General features: G+C 48.3%; 1 protein-coding gene across 1 annotated transcript in view; it reads left to right on the top strand.

Annotated features, from left to right (window-relative positions):
- LOC135536546 (ABC transporter G family member 20-like) overlaps nt 1–11551 on the top strand; it is a 73768-nt gene extending 62217 nt beyond the window's left edge. The window contains exons 18-20 of the mRNA XM_064962844.1: nt 7156–7315; nt 9041–9145; nt 9788–11551. Of these exons, the coding sequence (XP_064818916.1) occupies nt 7156–7315; nt 9041–9145; nt 9788–9894 (372 nt within the window). The 3' untranslated portion in view covers nt 9895–11551. The remainder of the gene's footprint in view (nt 1–7155; nt 7316–9040; nt 9146–9787) is intronic.
- The last annotated feature ends 8539 nt before the right edge of the window (nt 11552–20090 follow it).

Here is a 20090-nt window from a genome sequence, read left to right as displayed (position 1 = left end):
TATGGTGTTGTACACACACTGAGCAGCACAGTGTGACTGGAGATGTATGTATGGTGTTGTACACACACTGAGCAGCACGGTGTGACTGGAGATGTGTATATTGTGTTGTACACACACTGAGCAGCACGGTGTGACTGGAGATGTATGTATTGTGTTGTACACACACTGAGCAGCACGGTGTGACTGGAGATGTATATATTGTGTTGTACACACACTGAGCAGCACGGTGTGACTGGAGATGTGTATATGGTGTTGTACACACACTGAGCAGCACGGTGTGACTGGAGATGTATGTATGGTGTTGTACACACACTGAGCAGCACAGTGTGACTGGAGATGTATGTATGGTGTTGTACACACACTGAGCAGCACGGTGTGACTGGAGATGTATGTATGGTGTTGTACACACACTGAGCAGCACGGTGTGACTGGAGATGTATGTATGGTGTTGTACACACACTGAGCAGCACGGTGTGACTGGAGATGTATGTATTGTGTTGTACACACACTGAGCAGCACGGTGTGACTGTGGAGATGTGTATATTGTGTTGTACACACACTGAGCAGCACAGTGTGACTGGAGATGTATGTATTGTGTTGTACACACACTGAGCAGCACAGTGTGACTGGAGATGTATGTATTGTGTTGTACACACACTGAGCAGCACAGTGTGACTGGAGATGTATGTATTGTGTTGTACACACACTGAGCAGCACGGTGTGACTGGAGATGTATGTATTGTGTTGTACACACACTGAGCAGCACGGTGTGACTGGAGATGTGTATATTGTGTTGTACACACACTGAGCAGCACGGTGTGACTGGAGATGTGTATATGGTGTTGTACACACACTGAGCAGCACGGTGTGACTGGAGATGTATGTATTGTGTTGTACACACACTGAGCAGCACGGTGTGACTGGAGATGTATGTATTGTGTTGTACACACACTGAGCAGCACGGTGTGACTGGAGATGTATGTATTGTGTTGTACACACACTGAGCAGCACGGTGTGACTGTGGAGATGTGTATATGGTGTTGTACACACACTGAGCAGCACGGTGTGACTGGAGATGTATGTATTGTGTTGTACACACACTGAGCAGCACGGTGTGACTGTGGAGATGTGTATATTGTGTTGTACACACACTGAGCAGCACGGTGTGACTGGAGATGTATGTATTGTGTTGTACACACACTGAGCAGCACAGTGTGACTGGAGATGTATGTATTGTGTTGTACACACACTGAGCAGCACGGTGTGACTGGAGATGTGTATATTGTGTTGTACACACACTGAGCAGCACGGTGTGACTGGAGATGTATGTATTGTGTTGTACACACACTGAGCAGCACAGTGTGACTGGAGATGTATGTATTGTGTTGTACACACACTGAGCAGCACAGTGTGACTGGAGATGTATGTATTGTGTTGTACACACACTGAGCAGCACAGTGTGACTGGAGATGTATGTATTGTGTTGTACACACACTGAGCAGCACAGTGTGACTGGAGATGTATGTATTGTGTTGTACACACACTGAGCAGCACGGTGTGATGGTGGAGATGTGTATATTGTGTTGTACACACACTGAGCAGCACGGTGTGATGGTGGAGATGTGTATATTGTGTTGTACACACACTGAGCAGCACGGTGTGACTGTGGAGATGTGTATATGGTGTTGTACACACACTGAGCAGCACGGTGTGACTGGAGATGTATGTATTGTGTTGTACACACACTGAGCAGCACGGTGTGACTGTGGAGATGTGTATATGGTGTTGTACACACACTGAGCAGCACGGTGTGACTGTGGAGATGTATGTATTGTGTTGTACACACACTGAGCAGCACGGTGTGACTGTGGAGATGTATGTATTGTGTTGTACACACACTGAGCAGCACGGTGTGACTGGAGATGTGTATATTGTGTTGTACACACACTGAGCAGCACGGTGTGACTGGAGATGTGTATATTGTGTTGTACACACACTGAGCAGCACGGTGTGACTGGAGATGTATGTATTGTGTTGTACACACACTGAGCAGCACGGTGTGACTGTGGAGATGTGTATATTGTGTTGTACACACACTGAGCAGCACGGTGTGACTGTGGAGATGTGTATATGGTGTTGTACACACACTGAGCAGCACGGTGTGACTGTGGAGATGTGTATATGGTGTTGTACACACACTGAGCAGCACGGTGTGACTGGAGATGTGTATATTGTGTTGTACACACACTGAGCAGCACGGTGTGACTGTGGAGATGTGTATATTGTGTTGTACACACACTGAGCAGCACGGTGTGACTGTGGAGATGTGTATATGGTGTTGTACACACACTGAGCAGCACGGTGTGACTGTGGAGATGTGTATATGGTGTTGTACACACACTGAGCAGCACGGTGTGACTGGAGATGTGTATATTGTGTTGTACACACACTGAGCAGCACGGTGTGACTGTGGAGATGTGTATATTGTGTTGTACACACACTGAGCAGCACGGTGTGACTGTGGAGTTGTGTATATTGTGGAGTGTTAGGGAATATGGGTGATAGTCAGGCAGAGATGTTGACTTGTAATGCAGAGTTGACTTCAAAAGCTCCTCTGTGGCTGCAGAACCCGAGTTCTGGCTTGACTACTTCAATACTACATGGTACGGTACCCTGCATTACCTTATGTAGTGGTCCTACACCTCCATCTAGTGGCCGCTTGGTGGTATTACTGCACTGATACTGTAGATTGAGAAATGGTTCAGAAAAAGGGGAAGCAGGTCAAGTTTAATTAGTAAAATGTTGAAGGGACATTCTTTTCCACATCCATGTGTTTTATTTAAAAATGAATGATACACCATTTCTTTTTGAAGAATATAACTGACTTGCCTAGTTAAAAAAGAAATGTCTCACACACCAAACAATTAATGCTAAATGTCACCCACAACAACAGTTCCATCAATGTGCCTATCGACAATCAATGGAGTCTGAAGTTTCTATTCATCCGTTGACCTCAGGTTGACCTATCCAGACCTGGGTTCAAATCTTTCACATACTTTTACTTTCATTTTTCTAACACACTGTTGAAGAAACGTTTTTAAATGTAATTACGCTGCCAGATTATATTGAGGTTTATGATAAAATAAAGAAAATCCAAGGTAGAGTAGAAAAGAATGTGCCTATTTTAAAGCTATAAATTATTGCAACGTTATATAAAATAAATAAAGTATCTCTCATGTTATAAAGGAGAAGCGTGACATTGATCCTTAAGAGCACATATGTCAGAGTCAAGGCCCGCGGGCCACATCCGGCCCGCGAGAAGGTTTTTTACGGCCCCTGGGATGATCTTGATTTATTATTAGAACCGGCCCGCAGACCGCAGCAAGCCGGCAGCCCGCAGATCTTTTACACGCACCAATACTACATTTCCCACAATGCAACGGTGACGCACCGAGCAGTAGGCTGCTTCATTTCAATATTTATTGGCACAGCAGTCGTCAGCATCACAGTAAAATTAACTTTCAGATACCCATCAAAAATGGCAAAACGGAAGGTGGACACTGAGAACCGGGGTTTCAAACAAGGTGGGAGTCGGAGTATATGTTCACGGAGGTAGCTGGAAAACCTGTGTGTCTTCTGTGTGGAGAAAGTGTGGCGGTACTGAAAGAGTATAATCTGAGACGACATTATGAAACGAAACACGCGGACAAAAACAAGAATATGGACATGGAACAAAGGCTACAAAAGGCAGAGGAATTAAAACGAGGCCTCAAATCTCGACAGGCTCTGTTCAAAAAGCCAAATCACAAGGCCAGGCTGCTGTCAAGGCCAGTTTTATTTTGGCAGAAGAGATCGCTAAATCAGCCCGGCCATTTACGGAGGGGGATTTCATCAAAAACTGCATGATTAAAGTTTGTGACGAAGTTTGCCCAGAAAAAAGGCAACTCTTTTTAAATGTGAGTCTGAGCAGAATTTCAATCCAATTATATTTTAAAAATATTTCAGTTGAGTGGATGATAGAAAATTGCTATTATTGTTTTTTTCTTTGAAGTAAATTTAGCCCACTTTTGCTAAAATAGAAAATATAGGCTACTGATGGTGCCTTGAATACCGGTTTCTTTCATTTAATGTTCATGTTATGGGGATTTTTATATAAAGGAAATTTGTCTTTTGTGTCTGTTGAAAATTAAAGATTACTGACAGAGCCATAAGAAAATATTGCTTTATTTATCTGATCATATTGGAATATATTTGTTAGGTTTTCAGTAGGTTCAATTAGGTTCACTAGACTATATGCGTCATTTAAAAAAATTTCAATGAACATTCGAACAGTCCGGCCCTCGGCTTGTAGCTAAATTTTTTATTTGGCCCTCCGTCCATTTGACTTTGACACCCCTGCTTAAGAGTATATTATTAAGAACAAATTGTTATTTTCAATGACGGCCTAGTGGGTTAACTGCCTGTTCAGGGGCAGAACGACAGATTTGTACTTTGTCAACTCGGAGATTTGAACTTGCAACCTTGCGGTTACTAGTCCAACACTCTAAAGCCTCTTGGGGCTAGAGGGCAGAATTTTCACTTTTGGATAAATAGCGTGCCCAATTTCAACTTCCTGCTACTCATGCCAAAAATATAAGATATGCATATTATTCATAGATTTGGATAGAAAACACTCTGAAGTTTCTAAAACTGTTTGAATCATGTCTGTGAGTATAACAGAACTTATGTAGCAGGCAAAACCCAGAGGACTAACTGTTCAGATTGTTTTTTTCCTCTCTCTGTTCCCTGGGTTGTCATTGCCCAGGGATATTTCTTAGGAACCTGTTTTCAGTTCCTACCGCTTCCACTGGATGTCACCAGTCTTTGGAATTTGGTTGAGGTTATTCCTTTGTGCAATGAAGAAGTAGGCCAACTAGGAACTGGGTCCACTGTTGAGAGTTGTGCAAGATGTGAAAAGTGGCGCTGGTTTGTTTTCATTCCTGTATTGAACACAGATTGAACACAGATTCGCCCCGTCTACAATTTGAACGTTTATAAAATACCTAAAGTTGTATTACAAAAGTAGTTTGAAATATTTTGGCAAGGTTTATAGGCAACTTTTGAAATATTTTGTAGTGACGTTGCGTTTTTTGTAAGCTGTTTTTTTCTGGATCAAACGCGCTTTATAAATGGACATTTAGATATATATGGACGGAATTAATCGAACAAAAGGACCAATTGTGATGTTTATAGGACATATTGGAGTGCCAACAAAAGAAGCTCGTCAAAGCTAATGCATGTTTTATATTTTATTTCAGCGTTTTGTGTAGCGCCTGCAGGGTTGTAATATGCTAACCTCTTTGTTTACTGCTGGTGCAGATGATGCAGGTTATCAGATAATAGCTTCTTATGCTTTTGCCGAAAAGCATTTTAAAAATCTGACAAGTTGGCTGGATTCACAACAAGTGTAGCTTTAATTGAGTAATTGAGTATCTTACATGTGAGATTTAATGAAAGTTTGAATTTTATAGTGTTTTATTTGAATCTGGCGCTCTGCATTTCCCCTGGCAATTGGCCAGTTGAGACATTTGCGTCCCGCCTCTCCCTAACTAGGCTACCCTGCCGCCACATAGTCCAAAGAGGTGTCTGGAGTATATATTTCTATTCTTACCAGTACCTGAGTCCATCATATCTAAGGAATCACCACGACAACAGCCTTTGATTGCTGTGGCAACCGAGCAGCCATGTGCTTTCTCCCTCAGTCTATTTTTACACCTTGTCAGTGGAGACAGATAGACACACACGCACACACGCACACACACGCACGCACGCACGCACGCACGCACACACACACACACACACACACACACACACACACACACACACACACACACACACACACACACACACACATAGAGGTCTCTGTATTGTGACAATGTAACAGTCACTATATCATTGAATAACATGACATGCTCCTTCACCTTCCTCTCTCTTGTTACCATCCCTCCTTTTCTGTCTCTTACTTTTTACTGTCTCCTCCCATCCAACATATTCTCTCTCTCACTCTAATTTTCTCTCTCTCTCTCTCTCTCCCCTTCCACCTCTCCCCACCCCACCCATCTTTTCCCCTACACCTCCACCTCTCCACCCTCCCTCCCCCTCCTCTGCCTCTCCCCCTCACCCTCCCTCCCCCCTCCTCTGCCTCTCCCCCTCCTCTGCCTCTCCCCCTCCCTCCTCTCTCCTTTGCCTCTCCCCCTCCTCTGCCTCTCCCCCTCCTCTGCCTCTTCCCCTCCCTCCTCTCTCCTTTGCCTCTCCCTCTCCTCTGCCTCTCCCCCTCCTCTGCCTCTCCCCCTCCTCTGCCTCTCCCCCTCCTCTGCCTCTCCCTCTCCTCTGCCTCTCCCCCCTCCTCTGCCTCTCCCCCTCCTCTGCCTCTCCCCCTCCTCTGCCTCTCCCCCTCCTCTGCCTCTTCCCCTCACTCCCCTCTCCATTGCCTCTCCCTCTCCCCTCTGCCTCTCCCCCTCCTCTGCCTCTCCCCCTCCTCTGCCTCTTCCCCTCACTCCTCTCTCCATTGCCTCTCCCTCTCCTCTGCCTCTCCCCCTCCTCTGCCTCTCCCCCTCCTCTGCCTCTCCCTCTCCTCTGCCTCTCCCTCTCCTCTGCCTCTCCCCCTCCTCTGCCTCTCCCCCTCCTCTGCCTCTCCCCCTCCTCTGCCTCTCCCCCTCCTCTGCCTCTCCCCCCTCCTCTGCCTCTCCCCCTCCTCTGCCTCTTCCCCTCACTCCTCTCTCCATTGCCTCTCCCTCTCCTCTGCCTCTCCCCCTCCTCTGCCTCTCCCCCTCCTCTGCCTCTTCCCCTCCCTCCTCTCTCCTTTGCCTCTCCCTCTCCTCTGCCTCTCCCCCTCCTCTGCCTCTCCCCCTCCTCTGCCTCTTCCCCTCCCTCCTCTCTCCTTTGCCTCTCCCCCTCCTCTGCCTCTCCCCCTCCTCTGCCTCTACCCCTCCCCTCCTCTCTCCTTTGCCTCTCCCCCTCCTGTGCCTCTCCCCCTCCTCTGACTCTCCCCCTCCTCTTCCTCTTCCCCTCCCTCCTCTCTCCTTTGCCTCTCCCCCTCCCTCCCCCCTCCTCTGCCTCTTCCCCTCCCCTGCCTCGTCCCCTCCCCCCTCCCTCTGCCTCTCTCCCTCCCTCCAGATTCCTAATGAGGGGAGCCTGGTGTTGGTTATAGCTCTGATCGGGCTGCAGGGTGTGACTGGCATCTCCTTTGGTCTGGTCATCTCATCTGCCATCGATGATGAACAGAACGCCAACCAAGCTGCCCTTGGTGTCTTCTACCCCAACCTCATCGTCAGTGGTACGTTACACACTCACACACGGACGCACATCAAACCTGGGTTCAAATACATGTGTATTTGTTATTTAAATACTTATGTTCTGTGTATTTAATCATGTTGCCTGAATCCATTTCTGTTGAAAGTATTTGAAAGTGTTTTCAAATGATTTCCTATAAATAGCCTACTATTTGCAAGTTTTTTCAAAAACTATTTTCAAATGCCTCGGTTAAATGCATGGGAGTGTTTGAGTATTTTCAGCTAATTGTCTTATCAAATACAAAATATCTCAATTATTCTAAATGTCTTTGAAAGTAATTCACATACCCTTAATATTATTTGAACCCAGGTCTTACACACACACACAGACACAGACACAGACACACACACACACACACACACACAGGGATACACACACACACACACACACACACACACACAATTCAGTTAAATTCTAGTTCAGTTCTTTCAACTCTTTCTCTAAGTCTCTCTGTTTCTCTAAGTCTCTCTGTTTCTCTAAGTCTCTCTGTTTCTCTAAGTCTCTCTGTTTCTCTAAGTCTCTCTGTTTCTCTGTCTCTCTGTTTCTCTAAGTCTCTGTTTCTCTAAGTCTCTCTCTGTTTCTCTAAGTCTCTCTCTGTTTCTCTAAGTCTCTCTGTTTCTCTAAGTCTCTCTGTTTCTCTAAGTCTCTCTGTTTCTCTAAGTCTCTCTGTTTCTCTAAGTCTCTCTGTTTCTCTAAGTCTCTCTGTTTCTCTAAGTGTCTCTCTGTTTCTCTAAGTCTCTCTGTTTCTCTAAGTCTCTCTGTTTCTCTAAGTCTCTCTGTTTCTCTGTCTCTCTAAGTCTCTGTTTCTCTAAGTCTCTGTTTCTCTAAGTCTCTCTCTGTTTCTCTAAGTCTCTCTGTTTCTCTAAGTCTCTGTTTCTCTAAGTCTCTCTGTTTCTCTAAGTCTCTCTCTGTTTCTCTAAGTCTCTCTCTGTTTCTCTAAGTCTATCTCTGTTTCTCTAAGTCCCTCTGTTTCTCTAAGTCCCTCTGTTTCTCTAAGTCCCTCTCTGTTTCTCTAAGTCTCTCTCTGTTTCTCTAAGTCCCTCTGTTTCTCTAAGTCCCTCTGTTTCTCTAAGTCTCTCTCTGTTTCTCTAAGTCCCTCTGTTTCTCTAAGTCCCTCTGTTTCTCTAAGTCTCTCTCTGTTTCTCTAAGTCTCTCTCTGTTTCTCTAAGTCTCTCTCTGTTTCTCTAAGTCTATCTCTGTTTCTCTAAGTCCCTCTGTTTCTCTAAGTCCCTCTCTGTTTCTCTAAGTCCCTCTCTGTTTCTCTAAGTCCCTCTGTTTCTCTAAGTCCCTCTGTTTCTCTAAGTCTCTCTCTGTTTCTCTAAGTCCCTCTGTTTCTCTAAGTCCCTCTGTTTCTCTAAGTCTCTCTCTGTTTCTCTAAGTCTCTCTCTGTTTCTCTAAGTCTCTCTCTGTTTCTCTAAGTCTCTCTCTGTTTCTCTAAGTCCCTCTGTTTCTCTAAGTCCCTCTCTGTTTCTCTAAGTCTCTCTCTGTTTCTCTAAGTCCCTCTGTTTCTCTAAGTCTCTCTGTTTCTCTAAGTCTCTCTCTTTCTCTAAGTCTCTCTGTTTCTCTAAGTCTCTCTGTTTCTCTAAGTCTATCTCTGTTTCTCTAAGTCCCTCTGTTTCTCTAAGTCTCTCTCTGTTTCTCTAAGTCTCTCTGTTTCTCTAAGTCTCTCTCTTTCTCTAAGACAGTCTCTTTCCTCCTCTCCCTACAGGTATAATCTGGCCTGTGGAGTGCATCCCCTATCCACTACGTTACATCAGTCTGGCCCTGCCCCAGACCTACGCTTCTGAAGCCCTACGATGCATCATGTACAGAGGTAACACACATACACACGTTATCCACTAGCAATTAGCTACACAACACAGTACATTGAAGCTTATATCCTGTCTGCACAGAGTCAGCCCTAGACACACACATACACACACACACACACACACACACACACACACACACACACACACACACACACACACACACACACACACACACACACACACACACGTGTTATCTGAGACTTTAGACACCTGATTCGTCCAGAATCAGCAGTGAAATGTTCTAAATGATTCACAATGCCAGTAGTCACACAGTGTTCTAAATGATTCACAATGCCAGTAGTCACACAGTGTTCTAAATGATTCACAATGCCAGTAGTCACACGGCGTTCTAAATGATTCACAACGCCAGTAGTCACACAGTGTTCTAAATGATTCACAGTGCCAGTAGTCAGACAGACACACGTGACTTAGTCATGGGCTTCTAGTGGAGGACAGATATCCTGCTCTGTCTGTCTGTCTGTCTGTCTGTCTGTCTGTCTGTCTGTCTGTCTGTCTGTCTGGCTGTCTGGCTGGCTGTCTGTCTGGCTGTCTGTCTGTCTCATCTTCACGTCACAGTAGGACCTGAGCTTCCATGTCAAACTGACACAACACACACACATCATGTGATGACGTCTCTCCCTCAGGCTGGGGTCTCTCCAGGATGATGGTGTGGCGAGGCTTCGCTGTCACCCTGGGCTGGAACACTTTCTTCGTCATCCTGGCCATCGTCATCCTCAAGCTGAGGACCTGAGACGTCTACCCAGGGGGGGGGGGGCTTCCTAGTCTCAGGATGTCTGTGTCGGGGGACACTGTGCTTTAAGGGATCAAGTGCTGGTATTCCAGAGTTCATCTTGCAGACAGACCCTCACCCACACCGACACGCACAATCACACCCCCTCCTCCCTCCTCCTGCTTGCCAACTACCTGACCCTGAGAACCAGAGTCTATGGGTGAAGGACTACTAGGTGGGGCGATTCATTCCAAATCTTGCAGGTAGAAATCTACTTCATAGAAAGGATAGCGTTCGCTATTCCATTAGAGAGTTGTGGCTGCTCTTTTATGTTGTCGTCCTTCATGCTGCAATGCTTTGAATGTTTCAACCGCCTGAATCTGTTTCTCAACCCGGTTGTTTTACAGCCTACTTTATTACATACAGCCCAGCTAGCACATTTGGTTCTTTTGAAGTTGTAGGAACGTATGTTTTTGGTTTCACATTGGTTGTTGTGGGAAGGAAGCCATAGTTTCCTGACCGGAAAAACTGAAACGTTCTTCAAACATTCTGAGAAGAGAAGTTCCAGGAACAAGATAAATTGTCACGTCGTACTTCTCTGAACTATCTGAGAACATTCCCAATGTCAAACCAGTTGGAGAACATTACCAACATTGAAATTAAATGTAGCTGTATTTGAACTGAAATGAAACGTTGAAATACATAACGTAATGAAATACCAAAATACGTTTTTTTGTTGTCAAGTTCATTAAATGTGCTGAGAATGTTCCAAAGCCAATTAACTGTCCTGCACCATTCCCAAGAAGTTGTGGGAAGGTTGTATGGTAAATAACCATAGGCCAACCACTCTCTCACCAAGTTCTAAGTAACATATGGTTCTCAGAACGTTATGTGCTTGCTGGGAGTATTGTCTGATTCACACTGCAGGGCCGGGCCAAGCTGTACTGGACTGGCCTGGTTACGCGTCCACCAGAGCTGCTGAAACCATGTTGGAAAGGATCATGTGAAGATAAAATATCAGAGCCAGAACGGTTCAGGTCGTTGCTATAGTGTGAATCAGACATCAGTCAAACGGCTGGTGGACCCAGAGAACTGAGGTTGAGAAACACTGTAGAGTAGAAGTGCTGATCTAGGGTCAGGTCCTCCCTGTCCATCATAATGATTTATTATGATGCAAACGGCTAAACTGATCCTAGATCAACACCCTTACTCTGAGACGCTTGATAATAGGGTTCCTTATCACTGTCATGTATGATCTGCTCCAGAACACACTGTACACAGTGCAGGTTATTATAGGCCTTAGGCATGTTTAACTTGTACCACCTGTTCTCAACATAACAATGCATTGATTGGAGGTTTATATATAGAGTAGCTGTTGCGGTTTTATGAATAACCTCTTCTACAGTATATGTTGACTGTATTTACACAAATGATAGAGAGATATATTATACTATATGTTTCATATTTTTTGAGGGAACTGTGTGTAAAAAACTGTTTTTGGTATTGTGGTGTTACTGGATAGAGGTCTTCCTAGCTGCTGGTGCGTGGGTAAAGAATGGCCACGACAAGATGGACTCCTGTTTCACAGCCTTTTTATGAAGGATGTTCTCTGGTGATGGGAATTCCTGCTCAGTAGATGTTCTTCTACAAGTTCTACTACGGTGGAGACACCGGCTCTGTCCAGGGCTCGGCCCGGCTCTGTCCAGGGCTCGGCCCGGCTCTGTCCAGGGGCTCGGTCCGGCTCTGTCCAGGTGCTCGGCCCGGCTCTGTCCAGGGGCTCGGCCCGGCTCTGTCCAGGGGCTCGGCCCGGCTCTGTCCAGGGGCTCGGTCCGTCTCTGTCCAGGGGCTCGGCCCGGCTCTGTCCAGGCGCTCGGCCCGGCTCTGTCCAGGGGCTCGGTCCGGCTCTGTCCAGGGGCTCGGCCCGGCTCTGTCCAGGCGCTCGGCCCGGCTCTGTCCAGGGGCTCGGTCCGGCTCTGTCCAGGGGCTCGGCCCGGCTCTGTCCAGGCGCTCGGCCCGGCTCTGTCCAGGGGCTCGGCCCGGCTCTGTCCAGGGCTCGGCCCGGCTCTGTCCAGGCGCTCGGCCCGGCTCTGTCCAGGGGCACGGCCCGGCTCTGTCCAGGGGCTCGGCCCGGCTCTGTCCAGGGGTTCGGCCCGGCTCAGTCCAGGGCTCGGTCCGGCTCTGTCCAGGGGTTCGGCCCGGCTCTGTCCAGGGGCTCGGCCCGGCTCTGTCCAGGGGCTCGGCCCGGCTCTGTCCAGGGGTTCGGTCCGGCTCTGTCCAGGGGTTCGGCCCGGCTCTGTCCAGGGGCTCGGCCCGGCTCTGTCCAGGGGCTCGGCCCGGCTCTGTCCAGGGGTTCGGTCCGGCTCTGTCCAGGGGTTCGGTCCGGCTCTGTCCAGGGGCTCGGCCCGGCTCTGACCAGGGGCTCGGCCCGGCTCTGTCCAGGGCTCGGCCCGGCTCTGTCCAGGGGCTCGGTCCGGCTCTGTCCAGGGGCTCGGCCCGGCTCTGTCCAGGGTTCGGTCCGGCTCTGTCCAGGGGCTCGGTCCGGCTCTGTCCAGGGGCTCGGCCCGGCTCTGTCCAGGGGTTCGGTCCGGCTCTGTCCAGGCGCTCTGTCCAGGCGCTCTGTCCAGGGGCTCGGCCCGGCTCTGTCCAGGGGCTCGGTCCGGCTCTGTCCAGGGGCTCGGCCCGGCTCTGTCCAGGGGTTCGGTCCGGCTCTGTCCAGGGGCTCGGCCCGGCTCTGTCCAGGGGTTCGGTCCGGCTCTGTCCAGGGGCTCGGCCCGGCTCTGTCCAGGGTTCGGTCCGGCTCTGTCCAGGGGCTCGGCCCGGCTCTGTCCAGGGCTCGGCCCGGCTCTGTCCAGGGCTCGGCCCGGCTCTGTCCAGGGGTTCGGTCCGGCTCTGTCCAGGGGCTCGGCCCGGCTCTGTCCAGGGTTCGGTCCGGCTCTGTCCAGGGCTCGGCCCGGCTCTGTCCAGGGGCTCGGCCCGGCTCTGTCCAGGGGTTCGGTCCGGCTCTGTCCAGGGCTCGGCCCGGCTCTGTCCAGGGGCTCGGCCCGGCTCTGTCCAGGGGTTCGGTCCGGCTCTGTCCAGGGGCTCGGCCCGGCTCTGTCCAGGTGCTCGGCCCGGCTCTGTCCAGGGGTTCGGCCCGGCTCAGTCCAGGGGTTCGGTCCGGCTCTGTCCAGGGGCTCGGCCCGGCTCTGTCCAGGGGTTCGGTCCGGCTCTGTCCAGGGGCTCGGTCCGGCTCTGTCCAGGGGTTCGGCCCGGCTCAGTCCAGGGGCTCGGTCCGGCTCTGTCCAGGGGTTCGGCCCGGCTCTGTCCAGGGGCTCGGCCCGGCTCTGTCCAGGGCTCGGCCCGGCTCTGTCCAGGGCTCGGCCCGGCTCTGTCCAGGGTTCGGTCCGGCTCTGTCCAGGGGCTCGGTCCGGCTCTGTCCAGGGGTTCGGCCCGGCTCTGTCCAGGGGCTCGGTCCGGCTCTGTCCAGGGGCTCGGTCCGGCTCTGTCCAGGGGCTCGGTCCGGCTCTGTCCAGGGGCTCGGCCCGGCTCTGTCCAGGGGCTCGGTCCGGCTCTGTCCAGGGGCTCGGCCCGGCTCTGTCCAGGGGCTCGGCCCGGCTCTGTCCAGGGGTTCGGTCCGGCTCTGTCCAGGGGCTCGGCCCGGCTCTGTCCAGGCGCTCAGCCACAGAACGATGTCCACGTCCGTGCGATTAGCATGCGAGCAAACTTCCCAACTAACTGTGGGAAAACCAGACAACTGGCTAACCTCATCATGGCACGCCCACCAACCAATGAGCGACGAGCAGAAGGTGGACTGTAGAACCTACGGGGGAGGAGCTATGCCATCTGCACTACAGTATGGATAGAAGTGTATTTTGATGAACTGAAATGCTAAACTCAATGTCGGACAAAAAAAAACGAAACTTATTTTTGTCCTCCGCTATTTCCAGGGGCCTCTGAGTCTGAATTCATAAAGCAGAGTGGAAGTGCTGATCTAGGACCAGTTTTGCCATTTAAATCATAATGAATAAGATTACATGGACAGGAGGGGACCTGATCCTAGACCAGCCTACCAATTCTGAGGTTATTTGTGGATATGAGCTCTGGTCTCTATCTGTATTTTGTTCTGTTTTGCTTCCTGTTGCCTGTTTTGACAGGAAGTGGTGACCCTGTCTCTTGGTTACCAGGTGATCTAACCTCACAGTATTGGCTTGCTGCTGAAGTAGCCTTGGCTTCTGGTTATTGGTGGAATGCTGTATTTCTGGAGTCTGTTGTGTGCCTGTGCTTGCAGCATACCTCTTATAAAAAGGGCAGTTTGATTGATTGTCCTGATGGTGATTGCATGGGGCTTGTCCCGTCGTGGTTGACTGTTCTGTCAGTGATCGTGTTTGTTTATTGGGATCCCTGTTATCTTTTGCAGAAGCAGCAGCTCCTCTTCCTGGGGTCCACCAAAAACACAAAACATGACAAGTAACAAAACAGTGGTACACTGATAGACAAGGACAGTCACACACATCTAAAATACATGAATATACAACAATAAAGTGTGTGTGTGTGTGTGTTACCTGAGAAGGTCATCAGCTTTTAATTACTTTTGTCTTCCCATCACCCCCCTGCTGCTGGACAGAGTGGTGGCTGCTGGGTAAAGCCCTTGGACATGTACCACAGCAAAGAGTATCCAGTCAGTTCTGTTTTAATAACATCTCTCCAGTATGTCCATTCATTGTGTTTTATTACTGCTGGTATTATAATGTATTATTCCATATGTGAAATCAAAGTGTCCAACAACAGATATTGAGGTCTCTTAACTTCCCTGAGCCGGGATCAATCCACTTCTCTGATCCAATGGGAGCTCTCTATATATTTCAGAGTTTCTATTGGGTTTGGGGACGATTGACAGCAGCCCGTGGTATTCCGGGGGTTCTGAGATTTCATATCTTGTATTTCTAGTGTCCATCCTTCAAAGTCGTGCCATTGACCACTATTACTGACTGAGAAATATGTTTACACGCATCGAACCGACAAAGTGCTGATGACTTGAACCGACAACAGGCTGTAAATAGCTCACGGTCACTCGGTTTGTGGTTTATAAATATGATAATAGAGAAGGTACCATGTTAAGTTATGTAGCTAAAGCATCTACACCAGCATGTGTGTTACTGTATGAATCACAATTGATTGATGTTTTCTGCAGAATTGTGAATTTTAGACCGTAAGGCAACTTTTCAAGGTGACTGCAGAAGTTACATTTACTGTGCTTCCCAAATGGCACCCTATTCCCTACATAGTGCACTATTTTTGACCCAGACCCCTATGGGCCCTGGTCAAAAGTAGTGCACTATATATATATACATATAAGGAAAAGGGTTGTCATTTGGGGTGCATTCTTAAACGTCCTTGTTTAACGTGGCATATTTTAGAAAAGTCAAGTTTGTATTATAGAGAGAGAGAGTGTTATACAAATCAAGTTTAAATTGAGGAAAGTGACATAAATATTTATATGTACCGCATTGGGGTCAAGAGGTCAAGGACCATCACGGCTGAACCTTTGAGTTCATTAGGTGTTAATTCATGTGGAACTCCATATTTATTGTGTTTCCTGTATTGCTCACGTTCTGTTGCCTTTTATGTGTTTGCTCGTGCTGCTATTTCCCACATCTTCAGGGACACATCCACATTCATCTGGAATGTATGTGTCTTACAAATGACATAACAGGTGTTATAAACACGTGTGACTGCAAATGACTTGTGACTTATCTTATGACGACTGACTTAACACTGTCATAACACAAACTGGAATTGGGGTTGGAAATCCATCAAATCCTTCATTAGATTGTAGCCCTGTTATAACAGACATAATATATATATATAACCTGTTATGTCAGCTTATGACAACTGACTTAACACTGTCATGACACCAAACTTATCTAGGTCAGCTAGTTACCACTAGCCAACTAGCTTATAGATCATTTTAAGACTATTCATGTCATTTGTTTTGTCAATGATATGTAGGCCTTATGCCAGGGCATAGGGTTCAGGTAACGTGTTAGCTGCCATAATGTATAGGGTGCGTCCCAAATGGCACTCTATTCTCTACATAGTGCACTCGTTTTTACCAGAGGCCTATGGGTACTGGTCAAAGGTAGTGCACTATAAAGGCAATAGGGTGGCATTTGGAACACAGCCGTAGTGTCAGCTCTGCTGGTGTCTGTGACCCTATACTTCTACCTCCTCCATGTTCCCCCCCCCAAAGGGCCTTTTATATAAGTATCCTCACCAGACCTGGGTTCAAATACTATTTGGAATCTTTCAAATCATTTCATCCTTTGCTTTTAGCCTGTCTGGAATGCGAGATGGGCGGGGTTTGCAGTTTTGCAACTATTCTATTGGTTCCATTGTGCCAGGTAAACATGATCGAGCCCAGCTAAAGGATTTTAAGTTACTGTATTTTGAATATACTGAACAAAAATAAGTGCAAGAAGTGTTGGTCCTCTGTTTTATGAGCTGAAATAAAAGTTCCCAGAAATGTTCCATATGCACAAAAAGCTTATTTCTCTCAAATTTTGTTCACAATTTTTTTCCCATCCCAGTTAGTGAGCATTTCTCTTTTGTCAAGATAATCCATCCACCTGACAGGTGTGGCATATCAAGAAGCTGATTAAACAGCATGATCATTACACAGGTACACCTTGTGCTGGGGACAATAAAAGGCCACTCTAAAATGTTCAGTTTTGCCACAGATGTCTCAAGTTTTGAGGGAGCGTGCAATTGGCATGCTGACTGCAGGAATCTCCACCAGAGCTGTTGTCAAAGAATTTAATTTTAATTTCTCTACCATAAGCCGCCTCCAACATCATTTTAGAGAATTTGGCATTCCGTTCAACCGGCCTCACAACCACAGACCACGTGTAACCACGTTAGCCCAGGACCTCCACATCCGGCTTCTTCACCTGTGGGATCTTCTGAGACCAGCCAACTGGACAGCTGATGAAACTGGGTTTGCACAACAAAAACAAAAAACATTTGTGCACAAACTGTCAGAAACCGCCTCAGGGTAGATCATCAGTATGCTCGTCGTCCTCACCAGGGTCCTGACCTGACTGCAGTTTGGCGTCGTAACCCACTTCAGTGGGCAAATGCTCACCTCCGATGGCCACTGGCACAATGGAGAAGTGTCCTCTTCACAGATGTATCCTGGTTTCAACTATACCGGGCAGATAGCAGACAGTGTGTATGGCTTCGTGTGGGTGAGCAGTTTGCTGTCAATGTTGTGAACAGAGTGCCACATGGTGCTGGTGGTGTTGTGGTATGGTGAGGCCTAAGCTACGGACAACAAACACAATTGCATTTACTGATTGTAATTTGAATGCACAGAGATACCGTGACGAGATCCTAAGGCCCATTGTCGTGCCATTCATCCGCCGCCATCACCTCATGTTTCAGCATGATAATGCTGAATCCAGGTCACAAGGATCTGTACACAATTCCTAGAAGCTGAAAATGTTCTAGTTCTTCCATGACCTGCATGCTCACCAGACATCTCACCACCCATTCAGCATCTTTGGGATGGCGTGTTCCAGTTCCCGCCAATATTCATCAACTTCCCCCAGCCATGGAAGAGGAGCGGGACAACATTCCTCTGGCCACAATCAACAACCTGATCAACTCTATGTGAAGGAGATGTGTCGCGCTGCATGAGGCAAACGATGGTCACACCAGATGCTGACTGGTTTTATGATCCACGCCTTACCTTTGTTTTTTAAAGGTATCTGTGACCAACAGGTGCATATCTGTACTCCCAGTCATGTGAAATCCATAGATTAGGGCCTAATTAATATATTTCAATTGACTGATTTCCTTATATGAACTGTGACTCAGTAAAATCTTTGAAATTGTTGCCTGTTGCATTTATATTCTGGTTCAGTGTAGTATTTGAACCCAGGTCTGATCCATACTCCTCTGTGACGTCATGTATATGCTGTGACAGCAAACGTGCTCTGAAATACTCTTCATGTCTCTGAAACAATAAAACCTTCATGAGTAACGTGTCTTTGGTTGGGTTGTTTTTCCTGCTGATGGTGGTCTACTGACTCATGTTGCATGGTTTATACCTGGAGGCGTTTCTCAGTCAGGGTGTAGTCACCTGCATGGTTTATACCTGGGGGCGTTTCTCAGTCAGGGTGTAGTCACCTGCATGGTTTATACCTGGGGGCGTTTCTCATTCAGGGTTTAGTCACCAGCATGGTTTATACCTGGGGGCGTTTCTCAGTCAGGGTGTAGTCACCAGCATGGTTTATACCTGGGGGTGTTTCTCTGTCAGGGTGTAGTCACCTGCATGGTTTATACCTGGGGGCGTTTCTCAGTCAGGGTTTAGTCACCTGCATGGTTTATACCTGGGGGTGTTTCTCAGTCAGGGTTTAGTCACCTGCATGGTTTATACCTGGGGGCGTTTCCCAGTCAAGGTGTAGTCACCTGCATGGTTTATACCTGGGGGCGTTTCTCAGTCAGGGTTTAGTCACCTGCATGGTTTATACCTGGGGGTGTTTCTCAGTCAGGGTTTAGTCACCTGCATGGTTTATACCTGGGGGCGATTCTCAGTCAGGTGTAGTCACCTGCATGGTTTATACCTGGGGGTGTTTCTCTGTCAGGGTGTAGTCACCTGCATGGTTTATACCTGGGGGCGTTTCTCTGTCAGGGTGTAGTCACCTGCATGGTTTATACCTGGGGGCGTTTCTCTGTCAGGGTGTAGTCACCTCCATGGTTTATACCTGGGGGCGTTTCTCAGTCAGGGTTTAGTCACCTGCATAGTTTATACCTGGGGGCGTTTCCCAGTCAAGGTGTAGTCACCTGCATGGTTTATACCTGGGGGCGTTTCTCATTCAGGGTTTAGTCACCTGCATGGTTTATACCTGGGGGCGTTTCTCAGTCAGGGTTTAGTCACCTGCATGGTTTATACCTGGGGGCGTTTCTCAGTCAGGGTGTAGTCACCTGCATGGTTTATACCTGGGGGCGTTTCTCAGGGTTTAGTCACCTGCATGGTTTATACCTGGGGGCGTTTCTCAGTCAGGTGTAGTCACATGTATGGTTTATACCTGGGGGCGTTTTTCAGTCAGTGTTTAGTCACCTGCATGGTTTATACCTGGGGGCGTTTCCCAGTCAGGGTTTAGTCACCTGCATGGTTTATACATGGGGCGTTTCTCAGTCAGGGTTTAGTCACATGCATGGTTTGTTCTTGGGGGCATTTCTCTGTCAGGGTGTAGTCACCTGCATGGTTTATACCTGGGGGCGTTTCTCAGTCAGGGTTTAGTCACCTGCATGGTTTATACCTGGGGGCATTGCCCAGTCAGGTGTAGTCACCTGCATGGTTTATACCTGGGGGCGTTTCCCAGTCAGGGTTTAGTCACCTGCATGGTTTATACCTGGGGGTGTTTCTCAGTCAGGTGTAGTCACATGCATGGTTCTATGTGAAATGGGGAGAGAGGCAAGGGAGGAGAGAAATAAAGAGGGATGGAGAGGAAGAGGGTAACAGAGGGAGTGAAAAAGAGAAGGTGTGATCTTATTGCAGAGAGAGGGTCATTGTGTTCTCCTCCCTTTTATGGCACCCTACAGATACTTGCTGGCTGCAAATATATGCGTGCGTCTATGGGGGTTAGGCCTGCCCCTTATTGAGCTCTATGGGGGTTATACCCACCCTTATTGAGCTCTATGGGGGTTAGGCCTGCCCTTATTGAGCTCTATGGAGATTAGGCCTGCCCTTATTGAGCTCTATGGGGGTTATACCCACCCTTATTGAGCTCTATGGGGGTTAGGCCTGCCCTTATTGAGCTCTATGGGGGTTAGGCCTGCCCTAATTGAGCTCTATGGGGGTTAGGCCTGCCCTTATTGAGCTCTATGGGGATTAGGCCTGCCCTTATTGAGCTCTATGGGGGTTAGGCCTGCCCTTATTGAGCTCTATGGGGGTTAGGCCTGCCCTTATTGAGCTCTATGGGGGTTAGGTCTGCCCTTATTGAGCTCTATGGGGATTAGGCCTGCCCTTATTGAGCTCTATGGGGGTTAGGCCTGCCCTTATTGAGCTCTATGGAGATTAGGCCTGCCCTTATTGAGCTCTATGGGGGTTAGGGCTGCCCTTATTGAGCTCTATGGGGATTTGGCCTGCCCTTATTGAGCTCTATGGGGGTTAGGCCTGCCCTTATTGAGCTCTATGGAGATTGGGCCTGCCCTTATTGAGCTCTATGGGGGTT

Source organism: Oncorhynchus masou, unplaced genomic scaffold (assembly GCF_036934945.1).
Source record: "Oncorhynchus masou masou isolate Uvic2021 unplaced genomic scaffold, UVic_Omas_1.1 unplaced_scaffold_631, whole genome shotgun sequence".
Taxonomy (NCBI): domain Eukaryota; kingdom Metazoa; phylum Chordata; class Actinopteri; order Salmoniformes; family Salmonidae; genus Oncorhynchus; species Oncorhynchus masou.
This window is presented reverse-complemented; position numbering and strand designations above follow the sequence as displayed.